Source organism: Malurus melanocephalus, unplaced genomic scaffold, assembly GCF_030028575.1.
Source record: "Malurus melanocephalus ecotype Western Australia unplaced genomic scaffold, MMel_1.1 scaffold_37, whole genome shotgun sequence".
NCBI lineage: Eukaryota > Metazoa > Chordata > Aves > Passeriformes > Maluridae > Malurus > Malurus melanocephalus.
The window spans coordinates 3,330,464-3,344,249 of NW_026623269.1; the positions used below are offsets into that span (position 1 = coordinate 3,330,464).

At 38.2% G+C, this 13,786-nt stretch overlaps 1 protein-coding gene across 1 annotated transcript in view; it reads left to right on the forward strand.

The window, feature by feature from the left end:
* The window catches only part of GPR88 (G protein-coupled receptor 88), a 1,265-nt gene extending 1,030 nt beyond the window's left edge, over positions 1 to 235 (forward strand). The window contains exon 2 of the mRNA XM_057364226.1: positions 3 to 235. Within this exon, the coding sequence (XP_057220209.1) occupies positions 3 to 235 (233 nt within the window). The remainder of the gene's footprint in view (positions 1 to 2) is intronic.
* Positions 236 to 13,786: the final 13,551 nt, after the last annotated feature.

Genomic DNA, 13,786 nt, shown 5'->3' on the forward strand with positions numbered 1-13,786 from the left:
AGCGGCGCCGGGGCACGGGGAGCAGCCCCAGCGCCGCGGCCGCGCCGCACTGAGGGGCCGGGGCAGCGCCAGGGACCCCGGCGGCATCGCGCATGTGGGAACGGGCGCGTCCCCTCAGGCCGCTCCGCCACCCCCGCCGGCGGACAGCGCCTGCCGCACTGCCGAGCCGAGCCGGCCCGGCCCCCGCCCCGGCAGCGCTTTTTGCCCTACACATTCTCCTGTTGCTCCCTTCTGACCCCATGCATTTGTAGCCCGCTCCCTCTTCCAATCGCAGGACCAGGCAGCGCCGGGTCCTTTCCCGAGACTCCGAGACGGACACGGGGCGGGATCTCCCGCCCGCCCCCTCAGCCCCGCTCCCCTCAGGTTGCTGTCCCCTCCCCGGGAGCCGGCCAGGACTCCAGCCAAAGCGGTGGATTTAGGAATCTGGGATAACCGGTAAATATGGCAACGCACGTAACTGTTACGCTCTAAAGATTGCAGTATGAGACAGGCATCTAGACAGCTCTTTCTGAGATGTACTGCAAGTTTGTTTTTATAAAATCGATGTAATTCTTTCAGCATTTTAAGTAGTTCTTTGAAGTGAGCTCCCTGAACACAAGGTTCGTTTGTGAAGAACTGTGTCTCATTACGCACACACACAGAGACACCGGGAGCTGCTTCCTTTCCCCCAGCACACCTGATCTCTGTGCTCCATACAAGGCCCTCCTTCAGCTTTCTCTGGCWAACTTCAGGATGATGCTGTCTGTGGAAACTGTTAAAAACAAAACCATACACCTCTGGTGATCTTGTTTGGATATTTTGTTTTGAAAGATATATTTAAGGCCTGTTTTAACAAAGGCCTCTGCCCATAGCACTTGATAAAATACAATGCAATATGAAGACTGGTGTTGTCCATCTAGCCTTGTCACCTGTTCAGTAACCAGTTTGTTGTGTTTCTCTTAAATACATGATTGCAGAACTATGATTTCACATAACAAAGCCTGTGCCAGATACAAAACAACAGTTTCTGTGCGGCATTTGGAAAGCAGACAGCTCCTTGCACCGAAACTGCGGTGGTGAGTGCTGCAGGCCCATTCCTCCCAGGAATGGTCCTTTTATTTCCTTCTGTGTTGCTTGACTTCCTCCTTCCTCTTTTACAACACAGTTGCTGTTCTCATGGTGATGATACTTAGTGATGTGTTTGCCTTTTGGCACAAATGATTGGAAGAAGGTAGCTTTTTCTAAATCTGTGGGCCTCCACAAGGCAGTATCACCAAAATTGTGCTGTCTTGAGAAGAATGGGCTCATGGGAACATGGGAAACTTTGTCACAACAAGAGTTTGTTGCATTGGATGACACAAACTTAGCTGCTCTCATGAGGATATTTTAATGATGAGATAATAACAAGGGAAAGACATGCACAATAAGGTAATAACATAAAAGGCCATTTGGCCGTATTTTATTATGTCCCACATACTTTTCTTGCTTTACCTGATGGGGTTTGAGTTTCCACAGAAGTTGCTTTAAGAGAAAGGGAATAATTTAATTTTCTCCCAACACTGAGACCATGGATACCCTGTTAGGTATCCATGATACAATGGTGTACCTAAGAGCCCCATACCAATATTTTGTAAAAAAAAATCTCCATCATCACAGATGAGATACTTGTTAAGATTAGTATTTGAAAAACACAAGGAATGAAGGCCTCAAAAGGATTTTTTTTGAAGTTGACATCCTGAAAATGTGTGAACATCTTGAAAACAGCTTTAGCCACTTGCAAGGATCTGTGGAAAAATAACGGAAGTTTCCTAGAGTCTGGAGCTTACAGAAAGCTTTTTCCTTCATCTTGGAGATAGTGTTCCTCTGAGTGGCRGCATCAGAAATATGGGGAGGGCCAGCAAGGAAACCTGTACATATAAGACATGCAAGATTTATTTTATTAACACTGTGCACATATCTTGGAGAGTGAAGGAGAGACTATATCCTGGTAGTAACAGCTCATCCTAATCACAGTGGCTGTGCTTTAGCTATCGTTGTGTAGCAAATGGAGAAGGAAGATGGTTTCAACCTCCCCTATCCCTATACTGGAAAATATTCTGGTGCAATTCCAAAATAAAGCTCAGCCAAGGGCCACCCAAGAGTAAAACACTCTTCAACTGTAAAATAATCCTTAGGCTGGAACTCACAGAAGAATGCGTATTGCCAACTCCCACCATGGCAGAAGGAACTCAAGATACTTGGTAAAGCTCAATTCTGGGCCCATAAGCAAAAAAAAAATATCAAACTTAAAAAAAAAAATTAGAAAACTCCTCTTCCCTGTTTTTGGCAATGGAACACATTAGTCTGGAATTAAAGCAATAACATGTTTCAGAATTCAATGTCCAAACCATCAGATAACTGGAACTTCTGAGGTTCTTCCCTTGTAAAACAGCATGCGAGTTAAATTTGAAATGCTTGTATTTTCTATTGACTACATTTTAAATGCAAACATGTATAAAAATGCTATGATGTACAAAACTCCAGACAGCTATCTTTATGCTATGCATCAATTCCAGAAAACAACTGGAAATCCCTTGGAAAGTTTGATGTAATTACATCTGACTGTAAATCTTTGACTGTTTTAATATACTCAGGTGACCTAAATAGCATTACACAGAAAAAAAAAAATTAAGTTATTAAGAAAGAGTATTTGTCTCAAGATCAGTTTCTCTGAGAAATTACTGCCCTGAAATGTCCTGTATGCCTTGTTCTACAGCCATAATCTTTGTATTTCCACATTGTAAATACTCCATGGTAAATTGCAATGGAAGCTCGGCTTAGCTCAAGTTCTCCTGGCTCTGTGGTACTGCTTCTTGGTTAAGAAAATGGATCWCATTCTCAGTTTTTGTCATTCTACGCTTTACTTTTACAAATGACTTATGTGTCCTTTGCTWGTTTAATGGTGACTTTTCTCCAGAAAATGTGAATTTCTGTCATGCTCAAACAACTTACACATGGGATATGTTGCCAATTGTCCTTTAAAATGTCTCAACCAATCACTCTTTCAAGAGGTGTAAATGAAAATCCTGTCAGCAATTCAAATGAGGTTTGCTTGAACTGAGTTGCTCCTTTTCTCTGGTATTGTGCCAAGCAAGTTGTCTGAGCATGGCCTGAAGCTGCCCTTCCTAGAYTGGCAAGCACTGACAAATATTATTTAGCTTTATGTGTATTAGATGGGAGGTGTGAGCTCATTAAAGCATTGAATTTATGATGCAGTAGTGATATAATAGTGCAGATCAGCCACGTTGTTCATGTGCAATAGTTGGCTATTCCTTTGCTATTTTCTCAGGGCTTCTGAAAACAAGAGAGGCAGGAGTTAGTAATAGGCTGGATGAATCGTGGCCAGTTGCACTTGATATATATGCTTGAAAAGTGCCATTTGGTGTATTGTGKCCCAGATAAATCTGCCACTCAGTTTGTGGATTGCCCATGCAAAAATGTGGGACCTGCTTTTTGAAGGTAAAATTGTGATGCGTCAAAATAACACCCTAATGCATGGGTTATTTGTGAAAATTGCTTGTAGAGGGTGTTCCTGAAGTTATAGTTTGTATTAAGTCTTTTGAAGTTACCCTTAATTTAAGATAGCTATAAAAAGCTGTAGAACTGCTTTGTGGAATTAGATAGCTGTAACAATATGAGTCACTACCAAAACTGGGCAATCAGTGCCCTAAAAAAAGGTGTGAAAAAAGTACAGRACAGAAAAGGGACAAGGGGAGATAATGATGGCAGGACAGGGGACTAACAGTGTGATCCTGAGAAAAAACACTGAGAAAAATCTAAAAGCCATAAGAGGCCTCGGATTAAGATAAAATTAACCATCTCAAATTCTTTGATTGTTTATGTGTGAGGAAATAGAATTCTATGCTTGTCTTAATAAATACAAACATACAATTGTATTCTTAATTTTTTCCTTTAACAAAGCATTCCATACACCCGCAAATTTTCTTTAAACTCTGAAATAAAAAAAGACTAAAAAAGACTAAAGGCATCAGCATTCTTGTAGAGAATTCAACAGCAGTACTGGACTGACAAGCAGAGATAACATCTTAGCTAACCTCCAGATTCAGTCAGCCATAAGCACACTGTGAACCTTTTTTTTCTAACTACCAAGTTGATGCTATTTTTAAAAAAACCCACATACAGATTATTTTCAAATGAAGACATTTAAGTGTAGCATTTCATTAAAGAAAAAAGTGACAACATATACTTTAGCTTTCTATTTCATCTTAAATCACATAACTAGATTATTGCAATATTCTTTAAATTCWGAAGTCCCTTTCTCAAATGGCAGCGAAAATAGCTTTTCTCGTGACTGTTTAACTTCTAAGAAAGCTACTTTTTTTTGCTCTTTTATGTCAATCCTTCCCATGCACTGTCATCATTTTACCAGGGTAATAGTCTATTTTCTTTCCTTCTCTTTCACTTTCTTCAGTATCTTCTGTAATTTTCTTCACTAAGGGAAAAGTTCTTGATTCTGCTKCTCATGGCTCAACTGCTTGAGCACTGTAAGTTTTGAGACACAATTGTAAACTAAGATTAAAGAAGTGATGGACARATCCCACATATTTAAATTTCTATTTAAAGAGTGAATAGGTATTGAAGATGGGCTTTTCCTGAGTAGAGCAGTGGACAAATTCTGTGTTTATATTTACAGATACTTGGATTTGAGTAAAGTTGTCAAAAAAGGGTAATGTGAAAAAAAATCCAAAAGTAGTTTGAAGGCTGGAGAAAAAACCTTTATGGCTGACGAGTTCAATACTAGTAACCTAACAAAAGTCAGATTGCAGAATAAGCGCCTTTATGCACGTATTCAAAACAGTCTGTCACTGTACATGGTGATCTAATGAGCTCTTCTGGTGTGGAAAACATGACCTTACAGGAGAATAGCACTGCTTTAAGAGTGTGGGCTGTCTCTTGCCTGTTTTCAAGGACTCCAGTATGGAAAGGGTCCCTGTGCAGCCTGCCCTACACCTAGGCTGAATGTATATTCATGAAACTAAAGAACTGGAAACAATCCTGAGAAAAACCCTCTTGTGGCTTTCTTACCTGAAATTTTGGTTTTCTGGAGAGACATAATAACCACTCCAGGAAGATTAACTGGTGTTTAGGGAGAACTGGGACATCTAACCTGCAACCCCAGACATCAGGCTTGTCATGAGTTTAGAGCCAAGCTTTTGAGAGCTGTTCAGAAGGAAAGCAAACTGCCATATGGAAGGGGAGCTCCAACCAGTCAAGGGAGCTGTGTAGCACCATAGACTTCACCATGCTGAACTTATCCTCTTGTAAGACAACGGGTTGAAATAATGAATAATAAAATGTGCCTCTGCCAAAATTTTTCAGCGTTCTTTAAATGTCTTTTTTTTCCTGTACTTCTGTGTGATCCACCCCTACTTCCAAATTTTTCCTGCTGCTCTAGAAATGACAGTGGATGCAAACCATAATTAGTATTAATTACTAAAGAAACACAAAGGAAGGAAGAATAAGTCAGGTCCTTACTGGATAGAATCTGCTTGGTTCAAGAACCAAGCRCAAGAAGCAAGAACAGAGCTACTGTTACTGAAAAGCTTCACTTAAGACCAAAGATGCCTTGTGTTCAGGCTGCCTTCATCTGCTGTGTGACAGTCTCAGGGCAGAATTAAAAACACAGTTATGCTTCAGGCAAGAGCTGCATCCCTCCCAATCTGTTCTGAAGCTGATGATGTGATGGAGGTGTAATGTCAATCTCAAAGCAACCAAGTGAGCATTAGCAACAGAAGAAAACTGTGAAAGGGAGAGCTTGAGAGACAAAGATGATGAATTGAAAAATAGTCAGTTTTGTAAAACATTATGCAAACTTGGCTTCCTGTTTGTCCCATATCTTCTGTATTTTCATCTGACCCCTTTGACTGCCTCGCCTCAGTGTGCCATAGTGCTAGGATAGCCAGTTTCTTCTCATCCTAGAACCTCTGATCCTGACTTTGATGTCATTTCATTAAACACTGTTTCTGTGATKCTCTACAAACTTTGCATCTTCCATTCTAAAGTTCAGTGAAATGGCTGTGGCAGTGTTATCACTGTGGAGACAGGAGAACCAAGGTTTGAACAGAGTTTGTAATGAGAAATATTGTGAAGATATGTAAGTAGTACTTCTTCATATCTGTGTTTTGAGTATTAGTCCTTTGTCTTCTGTTGCATTTCATCCATTCCCATCTACACATATTGGAGTAGCTTCATTGCATGAGTGTCATTTTCCATAAAAATACCTTTTTCAATTAGTCCTTTTTTAAAGGTAGTGATAAAATCATGCAGGATTCAAAATATTCGGCCATATTAGCTCCTCCAGTGAACATAATTGTCCCTTTTTGATTTCACAGAGCATCTCCCTTTACTCTAGATTAGTTTTTCTCAGTTTGTGGCAGATTAAATGAAAGAGTTGGTAAGTTGCAACATGGCAAATAAAAAGCCAGCCCCACTACTGCTTCTATTTGATTTCAAGCAAAGGCATTTTTCATACCTTTCACTGYGGCTATTAGCTTTTTTTTTTGTATGCCAATTAAATCAAGGTAGTAGAACTATATTGTATTAAAAAATAGAAATAAATAGGAGCAAAAAAATATTCTTTGTATATAAAGAGAAAATAKAAGCTCTCTGAATTTCACAGCAGATATAGTGGTTGGTTCTTTTTTGTTTCACATAACTGTTAGGAACCTAGAACAGCATTAGGAAAGTCATGCAAATTTAACAAATGATGGCTCTGAGCTGAATTAAAGGCATGAATTAATTTTCTTTTATCTCATGCATCATTAAATATTGCTGTCTACTGATTATCTATATAATACCTGTCACCTGATAGCAACCACGGTCGTTATGGTAATGTCAAGATTATAATTATAGCCCCTTCTGCAATGTAGTCATACTATGCTAAAAAAATCCTTGAGATGATAGTGTCCCATGTTTGGTATCAGACCAAACACAAATACATTTTGAGATTGTTGAGGGGAAAATATTTAGTTACCAAGTTATTAACRTTCAAGAATTATATACTTACATGTACATATATGTGTATGTAATTACAAAATATGCAGCCTTTTGTACTATGGTTTTATTTCATTTGAGATAGACAAAACTTGTCAGAACTTCATATCCGTTGACAAGCATCCCTTTGGTTGAGTTTGGGAATYTAACAATATTTTAAAAATTGAGCTCTTGCTTAGAGAAATGATTGATTSGCAGCATGTGTCAGTGTGGTAGGTGAGCCCATACCCTTTTGCCGTTGGGCACATGATCCCCCAGGCATTCTGGCTGCTCCTCCCAAGGTCTCTGTCGTACCAGAAGCTGGTGACCCCTGATGCCCAGAGCTGATCTGGAGATCACAGTCAGAACTCCTGGGAGAYACATGTTTACAAGACTGGAGGTTGTGGGTGACAGAGAGTGTGGCTTCCCAGAGGATAAAATAGCTACTTTCTGAGAGTGTGCTGAGTCCTGTGGAATGTATGGCAGAACCCTGAGAGAAAAAATTAACCCATTATCTGGTAGCTTCTTCAATTTTTTTAATACAGTTGGCCTATTTTCTTTTAGATTTCAGAGACAATTTTCATTTAATTATAAAGAAAAAATATTGTCTCATAAGTATACAAATGTATAAAACTATCTCTTCCCAAATGTAAAAAGCATCTAGGAAAAGCATATTGAGGAATGTGTGAATGCAACTTGTGGAGCAAATAATTCAAAATTAAAACCCACAACATGTAAAATTAGAAATATTGTAACCATTATCTCATTTAGTAACACGTAACACTATAAATATCATGTTAACCTAATGAAAAAAATAGCTGCTTGTATGTTATTCTTATCTGTAATTTGGAAATAGTTGTGATCAACTTAATCAGGGTAGAATGGCCCATACAAATTTATATCTGTAAATGAGATGCCTATAGAAATACTGATATGTTGTTTCTTATTCTCATCACTTACACTGTACTATACTGAAATACTGTTTTCTATTAATTGATTTTGGGAACAAAGTCAGTGAGTTGTTGTCACTCATATGTATTTGGTAGTATTTTGAGATCAGTATTTGTTTTCAAGCAGAAGTGTACAAAACTATTTTAGTGCCAGCTATTCTTAGGCTGGCATAAGTACCTATRATATAAATACTTTTATTCAGATAGTCTATGGACAAGCTTTTGCCAGGAATGTCCATGAAAAGGTTCTCAGATGCCATGGTTGTCCGTAGCTGTTAACCAAGGGTGTCTGACRGATGCTGGTGGATGCTGTCACAATGCAGACAGCTGTGTCTGTTGGCTCCTTGGGAACAAGAAGGCTGCTAACCTGCAGCTTCTCTTCTACAGGGGCCAGCCAGGGATCTGAGTTACTCTCCTTCATACAAGCCCATTGCAAAAGGCCATAACTACTGCATCTCTCTAATASCTGCACATTTATGTCACCTTTGCACGTTCAGTAGCCCATTTATCCTMATCCCTTTACAGACTTAAGGTGGTTTATGTAGAAAGGAGTAAGACCAGTGGAATCTCAATTAATTTCTTAATTATTTAGGGATTAGGGCTTTATTATACCCTAATCATTTAATAAGTTTGGTTGATTAGTAGGATTTCATGGAAAATTTTTTTCTTGATACTCATTCTCGAGTAAATGTTTGAAGATTCAGCTGTTTTCCTATTAGGCATTAACAGAATTAACTACTTGGCATTACAGTAGTAAGAAGTTCATGTAATGGTGCCAGGGGAGGAACAAGCCATGCTCATGGGACACAGCAGGAAATAGCTATCCCTCCTGGCAGTAATAAGCACATCAGTGAATTAGAAAGATTAAGCGAACCAGATTGGATCTTGTGTAGTCCTGGCTCACCAGAAGTTGCCAAGAGAGTGAGTCAGACTCAAATCTGGAAGAGGCTTTATCTGTTMTACTACTGCAGCTCTTGTTCTGATGTTACGCCCTCATGAAAGGGACTGGATTTTTGTATGCTTGCRCATAGGTAGGTCCTCCATATATTGCAAAGGCAAATGAAACCCAGGCATCTTGGAGTGGATATCAGATTCCATGTGTATGCAAGGATGTCCATTATCCTCCCAGTACATCATGTGAAAGGAAAGTTTCTTTCTCTAGCATTTTTTCTTCCTTGGCACCTCAAGGTATTTTCCAAGTCTCTTCAAATTTTGCTCCTTTGAAAGCAGAGATTTTTCTGTAAGAGACAAATGCCTTCAGCAATGTGAGASCATTTAGCCATGTTGTCCTTGCAGTCCTGTGAAGTGTTTATTAGTATTGGTATGGTGCCAGAGCTTTTCCAAAGGCATTGGTAGCTTGCCTAGAACATAACTAAGAATCTTGATTTTCCCATTTTGAAGGGAAGCACTAAGACATATTCCAAAGGAAAATACATACTTTTGTCTCACATTTGGATTATCAAAGAGGGGGTTATTGTCAGGCTTCCCTAATTCAGCTGTATGTCACATAAATAGTCAACAAACTTGGCAATTCTATTAATGATAGTTTCCTGGCCCTTCTTTTCCCACATTGCACAACTRTTCAKCACATGGAATCACTGAGGTCAGGAAAAGTGAAGCTAGATGGCACTATGGTCCAAARGGATTATCTGCTCCCAGTGAACAGGGTGAAGCTGTGCAAGTTGTCTGGTCTAAAAAGCCTCTAGAATTCAATAAATATTACCAGAATCAGGGTCATCATTTTTGGAGTGGAATTAGGGGGAGAATAGGTGGATACTATTGTTACCTTATGGGTTTTATAACATGAATAGACTTAAACTTGAGCATATAGACATGAAAGAGGATACAGATGTRAAATGGCTTTAAAATTGCCTACACAGATAATGCAGTGAGAATAGTTTGTGCATCATTGCCTCAACATGTCAAACATACTTGTGATTTTTAAACATATGTTCAGATATTTCTGTTTATATATGTTATTATTTATGGAGGTACATAAGCTACACACCACATAKGCAGCTACAGTAAAACAATACGTTCATCTGATTTGGTCCAGAAAGTGAGAAGGGAAAACAAAAATGCACCCTGAAGCACACGTTAAACTTCCCTTTAATGACTTTAAAGATAGAGGTAAAGGGACCTGCATTGCTGGAGTATACATTTTGTTCAAACAAATATCTGGGATGGTTACTGTAAGACACTCTTTATATACGTATATTTTCACTATGATATGTCAGTTTCCCTAATCTCTACTTTTTAYTATTTTTTAGTTAACTAATATATGTAATTTATCCATTAGTATTTTAATCAGAAATTAAAATCAGACAAGAATATAATAATATTGTTTTTATTAAAATTGTAAGGCAAACTAAAGCCTTTACCTAAGCAGTAATTATTATTTAAGAGCACAAGTAGGCAGTTTAAGCTTAAGAATTCCTTTGGAGARTGTCGAAGTTTTTAAAACAGAAAACAAATAAACAAAACCGTCCTGGAGCTTCGGAARTTTAGGGAGGTCTTATTTAATAATTACTTTAAAGAAAATCTCAGCATTTGAAAGTAAATAAAAACCACTCAAACAAACAACTTTGCATCTGTAGCAAAGCCAGCCTCTGGGCTTTTTAATTTGTATCTTTTGTTTATGCAGTGAAGGGGTCTGCATTTCAGCATGTCATGTTTGAACCAAGATCTTTTGCTAAAGGAAGAATCTTTTTTTTTTTAGAGGAGTTCAATAGTGATTGTCTTAGGGGGGATGTATTGCTGTACAAGCTACACAAATGTGCTTCTGTCACAAAAGAGATGCAGACAAGCAATAACTGATTTAGCAGGATTTTATCATGGCAGAAGGTAACCAAAAAATATACCGTACTGTTCCTTCAGAGTTCAGTATGTCATTAATGTGACAGTAAGAGGTATGGATGAGCATGTAATTAATTTGGAAATGCTAGGAAAATTTCCAGGTTAGGAGTTGCTAGGAAGGCACTTGCAGAACTTCTGCAAAACATGCAAAAAACTCTGAGGAAGATGGGTTTTAAAGCTTAATATTGTTTCAGAATTTTAATKCTTATGCATTTGCAAGAGAGCATATGAAGGTCAGTGAAGTAAATTCATAGATCTGCAATACTACAAGGACAGTGTTAAGGAATAAGCAGGAAAAGAAATAGAGCAAAGGAGTTGGAACAAAGAGGACAAAATGGGATCGGAAGGAATGGAAGAGCAAGACACCTCCTTGGAAGAGAAAATTAGATAATGGACAAAGTCAACACTGTGAAGAAAACAGGAAGTTTATCAAAGAAGCTTCACRACAGAAGAGAAGGAATCATTTGTGGACAAAAGGCACAATGGAGGAAGTTCAAAAGTTTGTAGAAAGTGTGCAGGGTAGGTGCATATTCATCTGGGCAGTGGGATTGCAAATTTGAAGAAACTAGTAAAAGGCTATTAGAACAACCACTGGAAGCAAAACAAATATCCTTTAGGTAGCAAAGAGCAAAAAAATCAGTTACTTTCAACATGGCAATCTGTTTTGAAATAAGAAAAAATAATTAATTTYACAGCAATTTTTTATTTTTACATCTTCCTCCCATTTCAGGATACACTGAATCTGCCAGCTCCTGCTTACTGCTTGATGATTCAAGAATCCCTTTTAAATCCTGTGCTTTGTCCCCATTAACTCCTTTCCAGTATGCTAGAAGGATGTACTTCAAGTTTAAATGGGAAAATTATACTTCCCAAGAGATGGAAAATGTAAAAGGCCTCCATCACCAAAATGTTTAAGTGGAGGGATTGAGGAAAAAAATTTCAGAAGGAATTATAACCAATTTATGACTAAATCTTTCCCTTCTATCAGCAACATGTGGAAAACTAGCTCATGTTAACACCTTTTAGAACCAACACCTACTTGCTGATCTGCACACTTACATCAAATACATACATACTGTAGATTACTCAGGAAGAGGAGCATCATCCAGTATGTACTACCATTCATTCCTCCAGCTTGTAGCAAGACATGGCAGATCGTGAGCCTTGCTCTTAGTTAAACATGGATTCCTGCTGCTTTAGTAAAAAAACAACCTTCATTTTGTAATTTATTTACTTGTTCAGGAATCACWCTTTTTTCCTTAGTGGGGACTGTGCCATGCAGTTTTCTACTTGGTTCTGGACTTTGGAGAACTGGCTGCAGGTTTCAGCCTTCAAAAACCCTAAGAAGTACATTAAGGCTGATACAGTACTTGCACAGCTGGGAGTTTTGCTTTGTGCTGCTTCAGCAACAAGGAATAGGACTGTCTGACCTGGCAACATTTCTGTGCTTTGCTTTTTTTTCTTTTTGCCATTCAAGTGTGTTCTCCCTAGAATTCAAGGAAACTCACATTTTGTTTTTTCTGATGATATGTCAAATCCTTTTAAAGCAGTGTGGATGTTGGCTGAACCTTCTGCAGGTTCAGTCTGTAGTGGCTAAACTGAATGGAAGCCAAGGAGGTTTCTAATGTCTGTTATAAGTCAAGGGTCATGTAGTATAGGAACAAAATACATGTATAGTGACAGGAAGCAGAGTCTTCCCTATGTTTTAAATAAACAATAGCAGGTCCAAATTCTACTTATTGGTGATAGGAAGATCTCTTTGTTCTGTGAGATTTCTGTTTCCTGTGACACTCCGTAAGGTACATCTCCTTCATGTTTGCTGGTATTATTTGTGCTTTCTAAATGTGTGATGCAGCACATTCTTAAAAATAACTGTCAACTTTGTATTTGTTTTCAAGAAAGTGCTGATACTAAATAAAGTACTAATTTTGGATTGCAGCAACAGCCAGAAAATAGGCACACTCAGCAAGAAATCCAACATGACTGTTTTTTTAATTTAGTGTCATAGGTGAACTGAAGAAAGCAGGAGTTGATAAATTTAATGTACTTTAAATCTGCAAATACGTTTAAAAATAAATTCTAAAAATTAACATTTTTTTTAACCTGCTTATCACACATTGAAACTTCTTATGTTACTTCACTATCCTTGGATGAATTTATTCACAAGATGGTTGAGCAAAACAATGTATTTTAAGGGCTATATATTTATATATATTTATATATATATTTATACAATACTAAAAGGGCTATATATTTATAAATACTAGAAGTGTAGTCAAATTTTGGCTAGTGACTATTCACAGGTAGTCCAAGCAGGGTCTATGAAAAAGGCCTAGAGCCTTGTGAGTCTTCTAGCAGAGGGCACAACAGTACATGAACACATTAACATTCGTTGAAGTTGTTAATTGTACTGAGTAAATCAATAGTTATTTGTTACCATGAAGATAATTTCTTGGAAATACCAGGAGTCCATTAGAAATATACAATATTGTAATGGGATGTTGAATAGGCTCTGCATTGACATGGCATATTTCATAATACTGATTTAAAGAGCAGATCAGAATTTCAGATTGTAATAAATACATCTATATTGCAATAGTCACTTGWAAATCACTCTTCTGCCTTAAAAATTGTTTTCTGGTAAATTAATTTGTTTAACATTCTTGAAAGGAGCCAAATTTATTATGCTTGTTTATTTCAATAACTTGAATATTTGCTGCAATATTCCTTTGCAAATTATACAACAAATTCCCAATGCTGCTTTGGTATTTCCAGAGATACCCCGACTTAGTTGCCCTGATTCAGGCACAGTGTGTTTTCCAGGCTGCCTGCTGAGGAAGGCAGGCTGGAGAACAGAGTGAGAGCGAGGCTGAAAGAACATTTTCTGCTTGACTCAGTTTAAGATGCAAACCCAAGCCTGCCACKGTATTTGCAGCTAAGAGACAGCTTGTGGAAAGACACACATCCTT